The sequence below is a fragment of the Erythrolamprus reginae genome, chromosome 10, assembly GCF_031021105.1.
Source record: "Erythrolamprus reginae isolate rEryReg1 chromosome 10, rEryReg1.hap1, whole genome shotgun sequence".
NCBI lineage: Eukaryota > Metazoa > Chordata > Lepidosauria > Squamata > Dipsadidae > Erythrolamprus > Erythrolamprus reginae.
The window spans coordinates 9,788,589-9,808,466 of NC_091959.1; the positions used below are offsets into that span (position 1 = coordinate 9,788,589).

The 19,878-nt window shown below is 42.2% G+C and overlaps 1 protein-coding gene across 1 annotated transcript in view; it reads right to left on the reverse strand.

Annotated features, from left to right (window-relative positions):
* Positions 1–19,878, reverse strand: part of FBN1 (fibrillin 1) — a 248,260-nt gene that overhangs the window by 193,453 nt on the left and 34,929 nt on the right. The window contains 3 exon segments of the mRNA XM_070763010.1: positions 1,625–1,720; positions 6,194–6,289; positions 17,213–17,311. Coding sequence (XP_070619111.1) covers positions 1,625–1,720; positions 6,194–6,289; positions 17,213–17,311 — 291 coding nt within the window.

Sequence of the window (19,878 nt, forward strand, 5' to 3'; positions counted from 1 at the left end):
TGAGCATTTGGGACTTATCTCTGAGTCATATTAAATCTAAATTTGCAAAGTTTATCACAAGATATCAAAAGTTTACTTCTCAGAAGCAAAGAAAGACATTTTGCAACACGCAGTTTGAACTAAAGCAGCGTCTTTTCCAATATATTTCAGGATTGATTTACATTTCATTGATTGATTTACACAGTTCTAAACTGCAGATTCAAAACTTTTTCCCAAACATCTCCTTTCTTTTGGTGAATCTCCTAAATCTCGGATCCACCCAGGGACTGTCAACTACACCCCCATTCTTATTTATTTTATTTATTTATTGTGTCAAACAATTATAGGGTGATAATTTGTACAAATAAAACATTAGATAAGTAGTGATAAAAAGTAACAAAAGAAGACAATAGGACAGGGACGGTAGGCACAGTGGTGCGCTTATGCACGCCCCTTACAGACTCTTAAAAAGGGGGAGATGTCAACTGTAGATAGTCTAAGGTTAAAGGTTTTGGGGTTAGGAGTAGAAACCACAGAATCAGGTGAGTTCTCTTACCTGAATCGGGTAAATTCAGAATCAATTCAATTCAGAATCAGGTAAATTCAGTTCTCTGAAGAAGAACTGCTTTTCATGCTAACGTCTAACTCATTTTCACCTACGCCCTCATCTCCACTGCTCTCCGACAACTCTCTTAAATTAGGGTACAATAAAGCTTCTGTCTCTTCCTCCTACTCAGAATCTGACACCTCCTGAGGCTGACAGGGAATACTCACAACACTGTAGGTACAGAAATCTTGCCAAATTAAAGCAAAGCACTTTGGGGAAGCCAGGTTTCCTGAGTAACTCTGTTGCTAACTGAACATCTGCAGTGATTCGCTTAACAAGAAAGGGTCTTAAAATGGGGCAAAGCTCACCAGAAAGTCGGGGCCGCCACAGAGAAGGCTCTTCCCCTGGGTCCCGCCAAATGACATTGTTTAGTTGACGGGACCCGGAGAAGGCCCACTCTGTGGGACCTAACTGGTCGCTTTGTTCAAGATATATTTTGAGAAGCTTTTTAAGGAGGATCGATCTTGATCCTCTTCCGCCTAACCCGACTATCGAAGCTTCATTGTCTCTTGGTTCTCAGCCCTTCAATCCTGGGAATCCAGACTTCATTCCACTACACATGCATTCTTCTAAACACGTATTAAGCCTAATCCCCACCAGCAAACTTCAACAATTTAAAAGAAAAAATCCAACTTTTTAGTGCATTTGCACTTCCATGTTTTTCTATATGTCCCAAGACAGTTTAGAGTCGACCTTTCTAATGCCGCAACCCCTTAATACAGTTCCTCATGTTGTGGTGACCCCCAACCATAAGTCGAGCGCCAATTCTCCCAACAGAGCTTGAAGCTGATTGGCAGGAAGGTCAGAGGGACACGCCCACTGTAAACGGCTGATTGGTTGGATTGTAAAAATATGATCCAAGGTGCCAGAATAGAAGCATTAGTTCCTAACACCATGGGCAATTTGTCTTCTTCCCTGGTCTTAAGTGATCCTTGTGAAATGGCCGTTCGACCCCCAAAGGCATCCCGACCTCCAGGTTGAGAACCACTGTGGTAGAGTTCTCCACTGTTTAAATTAGAAAATAGAAACCCCACCTACCTCTTTCACACTGAGGTCCCGTAAAGCCATATGTGCAAGCACATCTGTTGGGCGCTACACACCTTCCTCCATTAAGACATCCGTTTTCGCAGACAGCTGCAAATGGAGCAAATAAACAAAAGTCAAATAAGAGACTACCAGAACTGGGGTTTTCGTATTAATTCACAATTTTTATTTTATTTTCAAGAGGACAAATATTTTTATTGATTGGTTGATTGATTGATTGATTGATTGATTGGATTTGTATGGCACCCCTCTCCGCAGACTCGGGGCGGCTAACAACAATGATAAAAACAGCATGTAACAATCCAATCCAATACTAAAATAACTTTTAAAAAACCTTATTATAAAACCCAAACATACATACAGACATACCATGAGTAAATTGTAAACGCCTAGGGGGAAAGAATATCTCAGTTCCCCCATGCCTGATGGCAGAGGTGGATTTTAAGAAGTTTACGAAAGACGAAGACGATGGGGGCAATTCTAATCTCTGGGGGGAGTTGGTTCCAAAGGGCCGGGGCTGCCACAGAGAAGGCTCTTCCCCTGGGTCCCGCCAAACGACATTGTTTAGTTGACGGGACCCGGAGAAGGCCCACTCTGTGGGACCTAACTGAGATAATATATATGTATGTATGTATGTATGTATGTATGTATGTATGTATGTATGTATTTATTTATTTATTTATTTATTTATTTATTTATTATGCCGCCCCTCTCCGCAGACTCGGGGCGGCTCACAGCAACAGTAAAAAAATGATGTAAAATACAAATCCAATATTTAAAAAACTAAAAAGCCATAATTTAAAAAAACATACAAATAGAAGTGGAAGTTCTAAGAAGCCCTAATCAAGGTAAGCTACTTGGTCAAACAAGTGATCAAGCTCTCTCACAAATGAAGGCAAGTATATGTGTCCCAGGACCAGGGGTGGGTTTCTCCCAGTTCAAATCAGATTGCTCAAACTGTTAGCAAACCGCTGCTGAGGTAATTTTGGCATCACAGATCCGCTTCTATCTGTGCCGGTCCGTGCTTGCCGCCATCTTTTTTTCTGAATTTCCGGCCCATTTTACTATGTTTGGATGGCTTCTCCTCACTGGGTGCTCCGAAAAAAGCCCTCCCGCATGTTCCCGGGTTAATAGCATAGTTCCCTCTAAGCTGAGCAGTGAGCAATCGCTCACTTAAAAATCATCATCAACTCAGAGTTTTCCAAACCTGCCCAGAAGCCGAGAGGGAAAGAGTGAGAGGGAAGGAGAGAGAGAGGAAGAGAGAGAAACAGATAGAAAAAAGAGGGGAAGGAAAAGAGAAAGAAAAAGAATGGGAGTAAGGAAGAGAGAAAGAAAATCAAAATCTAGTTTGAAACTAGCTCAACTATTTAAGTGGCATTTTGATATTGATAGAGTTGCCCTATTATGAGCTCACTGTTATAGACTCACAGTACAGTATTTTATTTTATTTTGAAATTCTCTGAGGCAAAACAGGGTGGGTTTTTTATTTGTTTGTTTATTTATTTATTTAGTTAGTTAGTTAGTTAGTTAGTTTGTTTATTTGTTTGTTTGTTTGTTTGTTTGTTTGTTTATTTATTTATTTATTTATTTATTTATTTATTTATTTATTTATTTATTTATTATTTCTGTGCTGCCCAGTCCCAAAGGGACTGCCACTCAGACACTATACTTTTCCGCGCCCCCCCCCAAAAAAAATTAGAGGGAACACTGGTTAATAGTCTCCTTTATTTCTTCACCCAAAGCACAGCTGATCAATTCCTCAGCTGTGTTTCGGGCTGGAGCACTGCACGTCAAGGGTTTGGGTTAGGGTGCCTGTTCTCTCCTCACCTTAAAGAGATACAATTTCCCTCTCACTTTTCTCTTAATGAACATCCAAAATATACTATTTAATTCTATGTATATATGCCATGTGCGTACATACACATTACACACAAGCAATCAAAAATATACATTACCTACTACAGTATATAAACTGTAACTCAAATTTACTATCAAATATGGAATGACTTTTATGCATGGTTGAATAAAAGAATAACTACTAGTAGCGCTGCGTAACAACAAACGTTACAAATAAACACAAACAACTTAAGAATTAAACCTTAATATAACTCTTTTCTATGTTTAGTTAATGGAATATAAGATTTCAAATAGTAAAAGAAAACCAAAGAATGTAATATTGCATACTACATACTATTGACCACTGGTTACAATAACACTAAGAATTAAATTAAGGAGGCTGTCAATTAAGGCAGCCTCAGGAGGGGAGGGGAGATACATTACATACTCATCTTTTAATTTTCTGTCTGTACTGTAAGTAATGTACTGTAAGTTGTAAATGTTTATCTGTTCAATTGTTTATATGTAAATAAAAATCATTTTTTAAAAAAAACATATAAACTGTATGTGTATGTACACACACACACACACAGCTCTTCTAAAATTATACACATTCAACCTCATTTATTGCGATAGGAAAAACATACCCAGAGCCCAGAAGGGGAGGGGGGGATTCAAAATTTTACTACCGGTTCTGCGTACCGGATCGTACCCATAGGAGCCATCAATGGCTGTCAAGCATTGTGAAGGGGTATATAAGTCTAAATATTAATACCCAGGGGACAAAGTAAGATATATTTATCTGTTTCCCACCTTTATTATTGATAACTCAACTCAGCAAAAAAGCCTACTCCTTCTTCCTCCTATTTTCCCAACAACAACAACGACCCCGTGAGGTGAATTAGGCTGAGGTGACTTGCCCGAGGTCACCCAGCTAGCTTACATGGCTAAGACGGGTTTATTTATTTTATTTATTTATTTATTGGATTTGTATGCCGCCCCTCTCTGTAGACTCGGGGCGGCTAACAACAGTAATAAAAAACATCATATAAATCCAATACAGTACTAAAACAACTAAAAAACCCTTATTGTAAAACCAAACATACATACAAACCAACATACCATGCATAAATTGTAAAGGCCTAGAGGGAAAGAATATCTCAGTTCCCCCATGCCTGACGGCAGAGGTGGGTTTTAAGGAGCTTACAAAAGGCAAGGAGGGTGGGGGCAATTCTAATCTCGGGGGGGGGGGAGTTGGTTCCAGAGGGCCGGGGCCGCCACAGAGAAGGCTCTTCCCCTGGGCCCCGCCAAACGACATTGTTTTGTTGACAGGATCCGGAGAAGGCCCACTCTGTGGGACCTAACCGGTCGCTGGGATTCATGCGGCAGAAGGCGGTCTTGTAGATACCCTGGTCCGGTGCCATGAAGGGCTTTATAGGTGATGACCAACACTTTGAATTGTGACCGGAAACTGACCGGCAACCAATGCAGACTGCGGGGTTTAGAACTCCCGGTCTCCCAGTTCCTAGCACGTTGCCGTAACCACCAAACCGAACTAGTTCTCTTTACAATTTATTATACTTTCCACAATAAGCCTGACACAGATGTGATTTCCGAACGCAAAGAGAACTGGATGGCGCCAAAAGTTAGCGATGACAAATCTGTCGCTAATCGGATATGAAATACTTTAAAACTTTCCCAATACCTTTACGACACTAATACAAAAATGTCGACAGCAGTTAGTCTCAAGCGTTCGTCGGAGGCACATTCCAGCCGGCGAGAAATTTTTCCTGGCACCTCTTGAAAAGTTACGAACTTCTCTGAAAAATTACAGGCAATCCACACGCAATCCTGCCCTGATCTGGTGGCTGGTTTGTTTTTTTTTCTTTTTCCTATTTTAACTGCAGCCAAGATAGAAGTTCTTAGATGAGAATTTGGCAACCGAAACAAGAGTTTGAAGGAGTGTGTTTCACAATGTTTTACTGTACTCAAAATTCCTCTTTTCGGAATGGTGACATTTTTGGTCTGGATCTAATCTGGAATCTGTATCACAATGTTTGGGGAAGGTTGCTCTCATGTTACATGCGTGTGTGTTTGTGTGTATGTGTAATGCAGTGTTTCTGAAATAGTGGGGTGGGGCCCCCTGGGGTGGGTGGAGCGATGCTAGGGGGGTGCGGGACCCTGGAAATTATGCTTTTATTGCTGCAGGGAATAGGGGTTTTTTGCACCAAACAAGAGATATGAAGTGCATATAACAAACCTTTAAGAGACACCGTAGAAAAAATTTAACAGGGATGAAAAGAAAGGAGGAGAGAGACGGAGATAATGTGACAAACATAAGTCTCCCAAAAGCTAAGATGAGGAAATATGTAGTGCTTGGCTTCACTCTGACTATGGTGGGAGACAAGGAAAGACCAGTATGTTTTCTGTGTCTAAAAAATGTTGGCAGCGGACAGCATGAAGCGAAATAAATTAAGGTGTCACTTAAACAATCACACTGATGGGTTTTTTAAGATGCTTTTTAATATTAGATTTGTTTACATTGTCACACTGTTATTATTATTGTTGTGAGCCGCCCCGAGTCTTCGGAGAGGGGCGGCATACAAATCTAATAAATTATTATTCCTCCGTGAATTGTTAACCGTGAATTCTCCATTGCTTCTCTATCTTTATCATTTCGGCGGTAATTGCTGAATTCGAACTGTGTGCATTCGGATCAGTACTTACGCTGTCCACAGTGTGTCCCGGTGTATCCCTTTTGACAGAGGCACTGGTCATCGCTACACGTCCCACCGTTCATGCACCTGATGTTGCAGTGTTGCACTTGAAAAGAAAGACGAAAGTTACGTTATTTATGGGTCTGTATAACATCTACCTGCGACAGAGGCAATCAATGTCTATGCTTGGTTCTGCAGGAGACATAATCAAAGGCGCAGACAAAATGCTACCCTCATCATTTTTGGAGAATGGAGTGGTGCGATGGCCTGGGGTGGACTCTCATCTCACAATCAAGAAAGAGGCTGTGAGTTCAATCCCAGGTAGAGGCAGATAATTCTCTCTTCAGGCACAGTGAGAATATTTCTGCTGAACAAAACTCCGCATTGGAGACAGAAAGAGCAACCGGCCATTCAAACACTCTTGTTATCTCCATTCAGTTGCTCAGACTCCGATAAGACTTTAACTATTACTATTAGTCTTCTCATCATTCCCATCACCCATCTCCTCCCACTTGTGACTGTATGACTTAATTTGTTGCTTGTATCCTTACGATTTATAATAATATTGATTGTTTCCTGATTGCTTATTTGTGCCCTATGACAATCATTAAATGTTTTTTGTTGTGGTTAGCTCTGGCCTAGCTCCTGCCCCAAGGAATGTGCAGGTGGATGTGGGGGAAACATCTACATGCCGCAGGTCTGTTTTGCTCCCAATGGAATCTGCCGACGAAGACTCCTCTGACCAAGGAAGCCTGAGTGACAGGGAAGAGGGGAGTTTGGCAGACAGCCCAGGAGGAGATCAATCATCTGTATCATCCCTGGATTCTGAACAAGAATTAATGACACATCTACGCATGCGTAGAGTGATGCATAGGAGACAACAACTGAAGGATTATTACAAGAGAAAATGAGGCCACCTGTGGTTGGGTGGGGCTGCTGTAATTAGTGCTACAGATAAAAGTGCAACCTGGTGTTTTAGCCTCATGGCAGTTTATCTGATTCATTGTTTCATCAAGATCGTGGTTTTTGTGCTGTTCAAGATTGTGTGTGGACTCTCTGGACTTTAGAATTGGACTTAATTTATCAACCTGTGCCTTGTGTGTACCAGAAAATCCCTTTGACGTTTAAAAAGGGAGATGTTTCTGTTTTTCTGTTTATAAAAACTTTTGGGTTTTCCTTTTATCGTGTGGTGTGTGTCTTCCTGGACTAATTACCCTGTAATTACGGGCGGTTGAAACACGCCGGCAGAACAGTTTTTACTTCATGATTCTTGACAAATGTATCTTTTCTTTTATGTACACTGAGAGCATATGTACCAATGACAAATTCCTTGTGTGTCCAATCATATTGGCCAATAAAGAATCCTATCCTGTTCTGTTCTGTTCTATTCTATTCTAAGCATACAAAACGTTTGCCAGACCAATCCTCAAATACAGCTCATCTGTCTGGAACCCCCACCGCATTTCAGACATAAACACTCTTGGAAATGTCCAGAGATACTTTACTAGAAGAGCCCTCCACTCCTCCACTTGTAACAGTGTACCCTACACAACTAGATTTACAATCCGAGGTGTAGAAAGCTTAGAACTACATCACCTTAAACGTGATCTAAGCATAGCCCATAAAATCATCTGCTACAAGGTCCTTCCTGTCAACGACTACTTCAGCTTCAACCACAACAAAACAAGAGCACAACAGATACAAACTTAAAGTAAACTGCTCTAAACTCGACTGCAGGAAATAGAAACATAGAAACATAGAAGACTGACAGCAGAAAAAGACTTCATGGTCCATCTAGTCTGCCCTTATACTATTTCCTGTATTTTATCTTACAATGGATATATGTTTATCCCAGGCATGTTTAAATTCAGTTACTGTGGATTTATCCACCACGTCTGCTGGAAGTTTGTTCCAAGGATCTACTACTCTTTCAGTAAAATAATATTTTCTCATGTTGCTTTTGATCTTTCCCCCAACTAACTTCAGATTGTGTCCCCTTGTTCTTGTGTTCACCTTCCTATTAAAAACACTTCCCTCCTGAACCTTATTTAACCCTTTAACATATTTAAATGTTTCGATCATGTCCCCACTTTTCCTTCTGTCCTCCAGACTATACAGATTGAGTTCATTGAGTTCAAATACGACTTTAGTAACCGAGTAGTTAATGCTTGGAACTCACTACCTGACTCTATAGTACCATCACCTAACCCCCCAAACTTTATCCTTAGACTATCCACTGTTGACCTCTCCCGATTCCTAAGAGGTCAGTAAGGGGCGTGCATAAGTGCACCAGCATGCCTTCCGTCCCCTGTCCTAATGTTTCTCATTTACTAGTATCATGTATATAAATATTGTTTTACCTTTGTATACCACCAATACGTACTTGACAAAACAAACACAATAAATAAATTCTATTCTATTCTATTCTAAAAAAAAAAGAATAATTAGCTGGAAGATACCACCTAGTCCATCCTAAATGGATTGGGGCAGGGGTAGTGATGGCCGTAGCTTAAAAATTGTTCAATTAAGCTTTATGCCATTGTAGGAGAAAAGCCCTGATTAGAAATCAAATAGGAAGTGATATCATCTGTCAGGCCGGGTAGAAACTTAAAACCACAAAACTGATTTCAATTACAGTAGAGCGTGCCAAAAGCTAACTTCCATTCCCACATAATTACCAAAAAAAAGCCACTCAAATATTTTCAAATAAGTTTAGCCGTAGCTTTGATTCACAGATTCATCTACAGTCTGTATATAGGTTAGTCCTTGACCGTCCAAAGTTACAAACACCAACACTTAGTGACCGTTTGAATTTACAATGGCCATGGAGAGCAGACTTGTGACCGTTTCTCATACTAATGGCCTTTTGTAGCATGACCCCATGTACATACGATCAAAATTCAGATTTGGCAATTGGTTCATACTTAGAAACGTAGAAACATAGAAGATTGACGGCAGAAAAAGACCTTGTGGTCCATCTAGTCTGCCCTTATACTGTTTCCCATATTTTATCTTAGGATGGATAATTGTTTATTCCAGGCATATTTAAATTCAGTTACTGTGGATTTACCAACCACGTCTGCTGGAGGTTTGTTCCAAGCATCTACTACTCTTTCAGTCAAATAATATTTTCTCACGTTGCTTCTGATCTTTCCCACAACTAACTTCAGATTGTGTCCCCTTGTTCTTGTGTTCACTTTCCTATTAAAAACACTTCCCTCCTGAACCTTATTTAACCCTTTAACTTATTTCAATGTTTTGATCATGTCCCCCCTTTTCCTTCTGTCTTCCAGACTATACAGATTGAGTCCATGAAGTCTTTCCTGATACATTTTATGCTTAAGACCTTCCACCATTCTTGTAGCCCGTCTTTGGACCCGTTCAATTTGGTAGGTGAGGTCTCCAGAACTGAACACAGTATTCCAAATGGGGCCTCACCAGCGCTCTATACAGCGGGATCGCAATCTCCCTCTTCCTGCTTGTTGTACCTCTAGCTATGCAGCCAAGCATTCTACTCGCTTTCCCTACTGCCTGACTGCACTGTTCACCCATTTTGAGACTATGACCGTTGTGATGTCACGTGATTCCCTTTTGTGTTGTTCTGACAAGCAAGGTCCATGTGGAAGGCAGATTCACGTCACAGTTGCGTTACTAACTTCACAACCGCAGTGATTCTCGTGTGGCAAGAAAGGTCGTAAAATCGGGCAAAACTCATTTAAGAACAGTCTCGTTTAGCAACAGAAATTTTGAGCTCAGTTGTGTTTGTAAGTCAAGGACTAACTGCACATATATGTGAATAGCCACAACTTTTTTCCAGAGAAGAGGTTAGGAGTTTTCTTAATCTTTCCAAAGTGATTTCAGATCGTATCCTTTAACTATACTCAAAAGCATGTTCCCACTCCAAAGGAAAATGATTTCTTATGTATTCAGTCTCAAAATGGGTGAACAGTGCAGTCAGGCAGAAGGGAAAGCAAGTAGGATGCTTGGCTGCATAGCTAGAGGTATAACAAGCAGGAAGAGGGAGATTGTGATCCCCTTATATAGAGCGCTGGTGAGACCACATTTGGAATACAGTACTGTGTTCAGTTCTGGAGACCTCACCTACAAAAAGATATTGACAAAATTGAACGGGTCCAAAGACGGGCTACAAGAATGGTGGAAGGTCTTAAGCATAAAACGTATCAGGAAAGACTTCATGAACCCAATCTGTATAGTCTTGAGGACAGAAGGAAAAGGGGGGACATGATCGAAACATTTAAATATATTAAAGGGTTAAATAAGGTTTGGGAGGGAAGTGTTTTTAATAGGAAAGTGAACACAAGAACAAGGGGACACAATCTGAAGTTAGTTGGGGGAAAGATCAAAAGCAACATGAGAAAATATTATTTGACTGAAAGAGTAGTAGATCCTTGGAACAAACTTCCAGCAGACGTGGTAGATAAATCCACAGTAACTGAATTTAAACATGCCTAGGATAAACATATATCCATCTTAAGATAAAATACAGGAAATAGTATAAGGGCAGACTAGATGGACGATGAGGTCTTTTTCTGCTATCAGGCTTCTATGTTTCTATGTTTCATTCATTGGCAAGTGAGTTGCTGTACTTGAATCACCATTTTCAGTGAGATTGTTTGAAACTCCAGTGGGTGGGGTTGCAATTGTACAATATGTTGAGTCTTGTAAGTAAATGTTTACTTATGCCATTTTACGGTAAATGTTTTCTTTATTGTTACAGTAAAATGGAAAGTATGGCATCTATTCAAATCAACTGTGTAAGGTTCACGGAAGACTATATGCCCCACAATGTCTCTGTGTTAGCCACTAGTAACACATCTCTAGTTTCAAAGATTTCAACATCAGCCTTCCTTAAAGAAGGACCCACACACAGAGTTTACTGTGAGTTTCCACATAGCCCTAAAAAATTAAACAACAAACTGAATTTTGTTTGCTTAGAAGTCATCAAATTGAGCCTAACCACAGGTGAAAGACTGAGTAGATAACCTTTAGTAATGATTGCTAAAATACTTATGGGTTTTATTTTCTTCAATCCATGCCACACATATAATAAGTCATGTCCCTCAATGGTTAACAGTCTTTTGTTAGTAAATTGTATCCACTCCTTCAGCCATGTCATGGTAGCTGCTTGGTAGTATACTTTCCAGTTGGGTAGACTTATTCCTCTCTGTGACTTTCCATCTTGCATCAAGTTGTATTTAATTCTAGCTTTTCTCCCTTTCTATACAAACTTACTGATTAAATTGTCCAGTTCTTTATAAAAAAAATATTTTAATTTAACTGATGCAATTTGAAATAGGTAAAGGAGTTTAGGTAGTATGTTCATTTTTGCAGTCGAAATTCTGCCTAGTAGGGATATTTGTAGTTTTGTCCATATTACTAAGTCTTTTCCTACTGATCCCAGTAATAATCCAAACCATTTACAAGAAGATGAACTAAGGTGAACTTTGCACAACACATAAAAATAAGTTAAAATGAATTTTGGTAATGTTTAATATCTTGTTATGTTAGAGGACTCAGCTATTTGCTTTAACACATTTTACAAACACATAAATTATGAGGTGTTTTTGTCCCCCAGGTTTGAAGTTAGGTATATGAGACAGTTATAGAGGTGCAGATGACAGACTCAATGGTTCCTGATACAGTTCTACAGGGTGTTGTGGTTGGCTCTGGCCCAGCTCCTGCCCCAGGGAATGTGGAGGTGGATGCAGGGGAAACTTCAACATGTCACAGGTCTGTGTTATTGCCGACAGAGTCAGTTCAGAGTTTAGTTTCCTCGGACGAAGAAGAAGGTGGGAGTGACTCGGCAGAGGGGGGCTTGGCACACAGCCCAGGCAGTCAATCTCCCTTATCTTCCATTGATTCGGGTGAAGGCGTTTTTGGATCCACGCAAGTGCAGAATTATGCGTAGAAGAGACCAAGTAAGGACATATTACAGGAGATAAGAGCAGCCACCTGTGTTTGGGTGGGGCTCCAGTAATTAGGGCATATGGGTTTGGCCGTTGTGGAAGAGTATCTGATCGTAGTTCTTCAGGAATCGTGTGTTGCTGTTTTCTAGACTTTGTTTGTTGATTTTTCACGCCTTTGAAAACAAAGCAGAGCAACGTGTGTGTGTGTGTGTCTCACTTCTTTGGAAGGAGAAGGGGTGTGAAGTTTCTTCACAGTTGCTAGCTAAGTACTTAATGACTGCTTAAGGTTAATTGTACAGACTACCCGGTTGTTTTGGGACGAGTGCTCTTTGCAATACAAAAAGGGTGCTTAGTTTATTTTGAATTTGGGGATAAAGAACATTGTTTTGAATTTTCAAACGTGTGTGTGTCTGAAATTTGTACCCTTGAATTTTCGGGAGGCTCCTACTAGACAGCCTGGCAGAACACAGAGGAATCATTGAGTCTGTCATTTGTACCTCTATTTGGTTCTGCAATCCAACAAGACTGACACAGATCTCAGAGGATAATCAGAACTGCAGAAAAAACCATTTTTGCCAATCTGCCTTCCATTGAGGACCTGTATACTGCACAAGTCAAAAAGAGGGCTGTGATAATATTTACTGACCCCTCGCATCCTGGACACAAACTGTTTCAACTCCTACTCTCAAAACATCACTACAGAGCACTGCACACCAAGACAACTAGACACAAGAACAGTTTTTCCCAGAACACCATCACTCTGCTAAACAAATAATTCCCTCAACACTGTCAAACTATTTACTAAGTCTGCATGACTATTAATCTTCTCATCATTCCCATCACCCATCTCGTCCCACTAATGACTGTAACATTTTTTTTATTTGTATCCCTACGTTTTATAATGACTGGTTCCATAATATGATTTGATTGCTTATTTGTACCTGGACTGTCATTAAATATTGTACCTTATGATTCTTGACAAATTTATGCAGCTGCGAGAGCAATCATGGGCTTCCCCAGGTATGCCCATGTTGCACCAACACTCCGCAGTCTGCATTGGTTGCCGATCAATTTCCGGTCACAATTCAAAGTGTTGGTTATGACCTATAAAGCCCTTCATGGCATCGGACCAGAATATCTCCGGGACCGCCTTCTGCCGCATGAATCCCAGCGACCGATTTGGTCCCACAGAGTTGGCCTTCTCCGGGTCCCATCGACTAAACAATGTCATCTGGCGGGTCCCAGGCCTTCTCTGTGGCGGCCCCGACTCTCTGGAAGCAGCTCCCCACGGAGATTAGAACTGCCCCCACCCTCCTTGCCTTCCGTAAACTCCTTAAAACTCACCTCTGCCATCAGGCATGTGGGAATTGAGGTATTCCCCCCTCCCCTGGGCCTATACAATTTATGTATGGTATGTCTGTGTGAATGTCTGGTTTAATAATGGGTTTTTTAAAAAAATTTTAAACATTTATTAGATTTGCTGCGAATTGTTCTATTGTATGTTGTGAGCCGCCCCGAGTCTACAGAGAGGGGTGGCATACAAATCTAATAAATACATAAATAAAATAAATAAATCTTTTCTTTTATGTACATTGAGAGCAAGCAAGCTCAGAGAGCATCGGAGACCCCTTCGTGTCAGCCCCAAGCTACAAATATTCTCCTTTATTGGAAGAGAAAACTGCTAGGAAGAGTAACAACCAGGAGTGGTCTACGAGTTGGAAGCATCTGGCTGAACTAACAAGCTGGACTCTTGGCCAGGCTAGTGGAGCTGTTCTTCCATCTCATCCACAATCTCTTTGAAATCCTTACGGGAGAACGGAATTGCGGGAAACATCTGGGAGGTCTAAGAGGATAAATGCAGAGGAGGATCCGGAAAAGGCATTCAGGGCTGTCTTTGCCAGCCATGTCTCAGCACTGAGGTCCAGGCAAAAAACAGATGTAAAATTTTAAGCATTTCAGGCTGTTCCGTAGTTGGGACAATGGTTTGTGGTGGGGGGAAGGGAATTATTATTATTATTTATTATTATTTATTAGATTTGTATGCCGCCCCTCTCCGAAGACTCAGGGCGGCTCACAACAGTAATAAAAACAAAATAGTAGTGGAACAAATCTAATATTAAAAAACATATAAAACCCTATCATTATTTAAAAAACCAAACAGCACATTCAGACCAAACATAAAACAAAGTATAAAAAAGCCTGGGGGAAAGGTGTCTCAACTCCCCCATGCCTGGCGGTACAAGTGAGTCTTGAGTAGTTTACAAAAGACAAGGAGGGTGGGGCAGTTCTAATCTCCGGGGGGAGTTGGTTCCAGAGGGCCGGGGCCGCCACAGGGAAGGCTCTTCCCCTGGGTCCCGCCAAGCGGCATTGTTTAGTGATCTCCTTTTGTGACTTTCCAACCAGCAAAGTCAATGGGGAAGCCAGGTTCCCTGAGTAACTCTGTTGCTAACTGAACATCTACCGTGATTCGCTTAACAAGAAAGGGTCTTAAAATGGGGCAAAACTCACTTAACACATATCTCCCTTAACAACAGAAATTTTGGAGTCAAGTGCGGTCATATCTCATTCCCATGAGGCTCAGGAAAATGGGAATTATCGTCCAAGTATCTGCAGAATATTTCAGACCGAATGTGTTATACAGTGATCCCCCGGGTATTGCGACCCCGATCATTGCGAAATGGCTATATGGCGATTTTGCAACCCGGAAGTAAAAACACCATCTGCGCATGCGCGCCCTTTTTTCTGTGGGCACGCATGCGTAGATGGCGCCGGGCAGATCAGCTGCTGGGCGGCTTCCCTAGGTCTTCCCCCTCTTGGCGGGCATCAGCGAGGAGTTTCCCCACCGCCCACGCAAACTCCTCGCTGCTGCCGCTTCGCTCGGGCTGCTTCCCAGCTGAGTACTCAGCTGGGAAGCGGCCCGAGCGAACGGCTTGTCCGCAGCCTGCCTGCCCGCGCGCCCGCGGCTCGCCCGCCCTTCTCCCACCCACGCCGTTCGCTCGGGCCGCTTCCCAGCTGAGTACTCAGCTGGGAAGCGGCCCGAGCGAACGGCTTGTCCGCAGCCTGCCTGCTCACGGAAGTTTGACGTTTGTCTTCGGGATTCATTGGAAAGCCGCGCGGCTGTTTTAAAATGTCGCCGCCGGCATGGGTGGCTTCCTAGCAGCCCCCCAACCCGGGTTGGGGGTCCGGGGGGGTGCTGGCAAGCCGCCCATGCCGGCGGCGATGTTTTAAAACAGCCGCGCGGTTTCCAATGAGTCCCCTTCCCAGGAACCCCAATCTTCGGCTCCTCGCTAGCGCTGCGGAAGTAAAAACACCATCTGCGCATGCGCAGATGGTGTTTTTACTTCCTCAGTGCTACTTCGCGAAAACCCGATCATTGCTAGGGGTCCTGGAACGGAACCCTCGCAATGATCGGGGGATCACTGTATTTGGAGTGTTTTGATAACTAAATTTTTTCCTAAAACTCCCTTTTTTCCCCCCCTGGCACGTGATTAGTGAAGCAGAGGGCCGAATTCATTATATGGACCTAATTAAACAATGCAGAAAAATAATTTAAAGGGAGCACAAACACACACCCAGTTCAAATAAACCAGCAACTAAAGAGAGATTAATTTATTAGATTTATGTTCCGTCTCTTGGATCAAAAAGAACTGTATTCAGCTGCGGCGAACACAAAAGAGGAAACAAAACCGCATATGAATTCAAAACACAATTTAAAAAGAACGCAACTGTAAATACAAAACACCAGCCATCTAATAAAAGTAGAATTGGACTACCGATCTCGCACAACACTGGGAAGCCAACCAACGAGAGAATTAAACATTCATGCTGCTTACAAGTGAAGTTAGAACTTTCTATTTGCATGGTATTAATTTTATCCTACTTAATGTAAATGTTTACCCTATTTTTTCGCTTTCTCATGCGTTCGGCTCCTTTACGAACCCATAAAACAGTTCCAGGCAAGCATAATGCATCTGAATGAAATTAATACCATTTACTGAAAAATTAGGTCACTGAACACGGCTATAAATGCCTCTCGATTCTGCTTGGAGGCTTCTGGTAATGAATGAACAGATCTTACAGGGACTTTCATAAATTCTAGTCTGTTTGTTCCTAATTTGTTCTAGCATATCCTTAATTTTCCTCCAAAATTTCCTAGCCACTGGGCACGTCCAACACATGTGGGAATAAAACTCCGCAGTCTGCATTGGTTGCCGATCAATTTCCGGTCACAATTCAAAGTGTTGGTTATCACCTATAAAGCCCTTCATGGCACCGGACCAGGGTATCTACAAGACCGCCTTCTGCTGCACAAATCCCAGCGACCGGTTAGGTCCCACAGAGTGAGCCTTCTCCGGGTCCCGTCAACAAAACAATGTCATTTGGTGGGGACCAGGGGAAGAGCCTTCTCTGTGGCGGCCCCGGCCCTCTGGAACCAACTCCCCCAGGAGTTTAGAATTGCCCCCACCCTCCTTGCCTTTCGTAAACTCCTTAAAACCCACCTCTGTCATCAAGCTTGGAGGAACTGAGACATCTCCCCCTGCCTATGTAGTTCTAGTGCATGACATGACAGTATGTATGTTTTTTATATTGGGGTTCCTTGCTTTTAGATTTTTAAATGTACAATTGCCATCTTTGATTATTAGATTTGTCAATATATATTGTTTTTCTCCCTCCCCCCTAGGCTTATAGAATTTATACATGGTATTTTTGTTGGTATGATTGGTTTCTTAAATTGGGGTTTTTTAGATTAATTTTTTAATATTAGATTTGTTACATTGTTTTTTTGTTGTTGTTAGCCGCCCCGAGTCTTCGGAGAGGGGTGGCATACAAATCTAAATAAACTAAACTAAACTTTTATCACTGTTGTGAGCCGCCCCGAGTCTGCGGAGAGGGGCGGCATACAAATCTAATTAATAATAATAATAATAATAATAATAATAATAATAATAATAATAATAATCTTTAATGTGGCCATAAGCAATGCTTGCAAGCCACTCAAACCTAGATCAAGGTGATCCAACCTTGGCGACTTTAAGACTTGTGGACTTCCAATAGTTTGACCATCCAAGCAGGGATGACCGGTCCAAATCTGAAATGCATACCTGATTTTGAGCCGCACGATGGAGAAATCTGGCCATTCGGACACGTGCACATGTTTGGCCTCGAGCAAAACCCATCTCCGCAGGAATGTCTGCAAATCGCTGCAAATGAGAAACGGACAAGCTAACTATGGCAGTTAGAAACGAAACCGAGTCTTCATTTAACAATTGCTGGGACCCCTTTTACAATTGGTTAAAAATAAAGAGAACAATATGCTTAATAAATGAAATGAATTGTATATATTTGATCAGATACAAATCTGGTATAAAATCTTTCCTTTTCCAATAGTCTTAAGAGAAATTAGATATTTAAATATGAAATACAGTGATACCTTGTCTTACAAACTTAATTGGTTCCGGGACGAGGTTCTTAAGGTGAAAAGTTTGTAAGACGAAACAATGTTTCCCATAGGAATCAATGGAAAAGCGATTAATGCGTGCAAGCCCAAAATTCACCCCTTTTGCCAGCCGAAGCGCCCGTTTTTACGCTGCTGGGATTTCCCTGAGGCTCCCCACCATGGGAAACCCCACCTCTGGACTTCTGTGTTTTTGTGATGCTGCAGGGGAATCCCAGCAGGAGAATCCCAGCATCGCAAAAACGGACGCTTCGCTGGCAACGAAAGTCCGGAAGGGTGCTTCCCAGCGAGGGGAGCATCAGTGAAATCACAGCATCACAAAAACACCAAAGTCCTTGAAACCCCATCTCTGGACCTCTTTGTTTTTGCAATGCTGCGATTTCACTGAGGCTCCCCTCGCTGGGAAGCACCCCCTCCGGACTTCCGTTGCCAGCGAAGCACCCGGTTTTGCGCTGCTGGGATTCCCCTGTTGGGATTCCCCTGCAGCATCACAAAAACACAGAAGTCCGGAGGTGGGGTTTCCCATGGAGGGGAGCCTCAGGGAAATCCCAGCAGTGCAAAAACGGGTGCTTTGCTGGCAACGGAAGTCTGGAGGCAGGGCATCCCAGCAGCCGCGGTGGGTTTGTAAGGTGAAAATAGTTTGTAAGAAGAGGCAAAAAAATCTTAAACCCCAGGTTTGTATCTCGAAAAGTTTGTATGACGAGGCGTTTGTAAGACGAGGTATCACTGTATACCTTTAAATTTTAAAATCTCTATACCGTGATTTATTCAACGTTTGCTTTTACCTATTCATATTACCAATTTTGATGTAAGGTAATGAGCTACTGAATTTAAAACTAGTTCATATTCTTAACACAGCTCCACCGCACATTCGCCCACCCTTTTCTTCTTTTCTCTCTTCTCTCTTCTCCTTTGTTTCTTTCTTACCTTCTCTCTTTCCTTTCTTTGTAAGTTTATATCTTTACTAATTGTTGTATTTTTATACTTTGACGTATCATTTAAATTCACAATGCAATGTATTAGGTCTCAATTGTCAACTGTTATTATTGGTTTTTATGTATTTACTGTATACAGTGATACCTCTTCTTTTTTGCCTCTTATTTTCACTTTACAAACCCACCGCCGCCACTGGGATGCCCTGCCTCCAGACTTCTGTTGCCAGAGAAGCACCTGTTTTTGCGCTGCTGGGATTCCCCTGAGGCTCCCATCCATGGGAAACCCCACCTCCGGACTTCCATGTTTTTGCGATGCTGCAGGGGAATCCCAGCAGAGCAAAAACGGGCGCTTCGCTGGCAACAGAAGTCCGGAGGTGGGGTTTCCCAGCGAGGGGAGCCTCAGTGAAATTGCAGCATCGCAAAAACACAGAGGTCCAGAGGTGGGGTTTCCCATGGAGGGGAGCCTCATGGCAATCCCAGCAGCACAAAACTGGTGCTTCGGCTGGCAAAAGGGGTGAATTTTGGGCTTGCATGCATTAATCAATTTTCCATTGATTCCTATGGGAAACATTGTTTCGTCTTACAAACTTTTCACGTTAAGAACCTCGTCCCGGAACCAATTAAGTTTGTAAGACGAGGTATCACTGTAATTGTAAATAAAAACCTTTTTTTAAAAAAAAAAAAAGAGAAACGAGATGATGCTTTCAGAGATATTGGCTGACGAATGACCAAACTCGCCTCTTCAAACTATCAAACCCTTTCTGGATTGACTGATCTTCATCAAATTTAAGAGTCAACGTTCACATTGTTTTTGTCACCGCTGCTGCTAACGTTTATGCTTAAGAGAGGTCAATCGTAACAGAGCTAGTGTGAAGGTTCCAGGTACAGTGGTACCTCTACCTACAACCGCCTCTACTTACGAACTTTTCCAGATAAGAATCGGATGTTCAAGATTTTTTTGCCTCTTCTCAAGAACCATTTTCCACTTACAAGCCCGAGCCTCCGAAACTGTAATCGGAAAAGGCAGGGAGAAGCCTCCATGGGGGCCTCTCTAGGAATCTTCTGGGAGGAAACAGGGCCGGAAAAGGCAGGGAGAAGCCTCCGTGGGGCCTCTCTAGGAATCTCCTGGGAGGAAACAGGGCCGGAAAAGGCAGGGAGAAGCCTCCGTGGGGCCTTTCTAGGAATCTCCTGGGAGGAAACAGGGCTGGAAAAGGCAGGGAGAAGCCTCCATGGGGCCTCTCTAGGAATCTGTTTTTCGCACTCTGGAGCCTTCAGGGAAGCTTCCTGAAGCCTCAGAGTGCAAAAACAGCACAACGGGCAAACCGCAAGTTGGGTAAACAGACTTCTGTTTTGCCCGTTGTACTGTTTTTGCACTCTG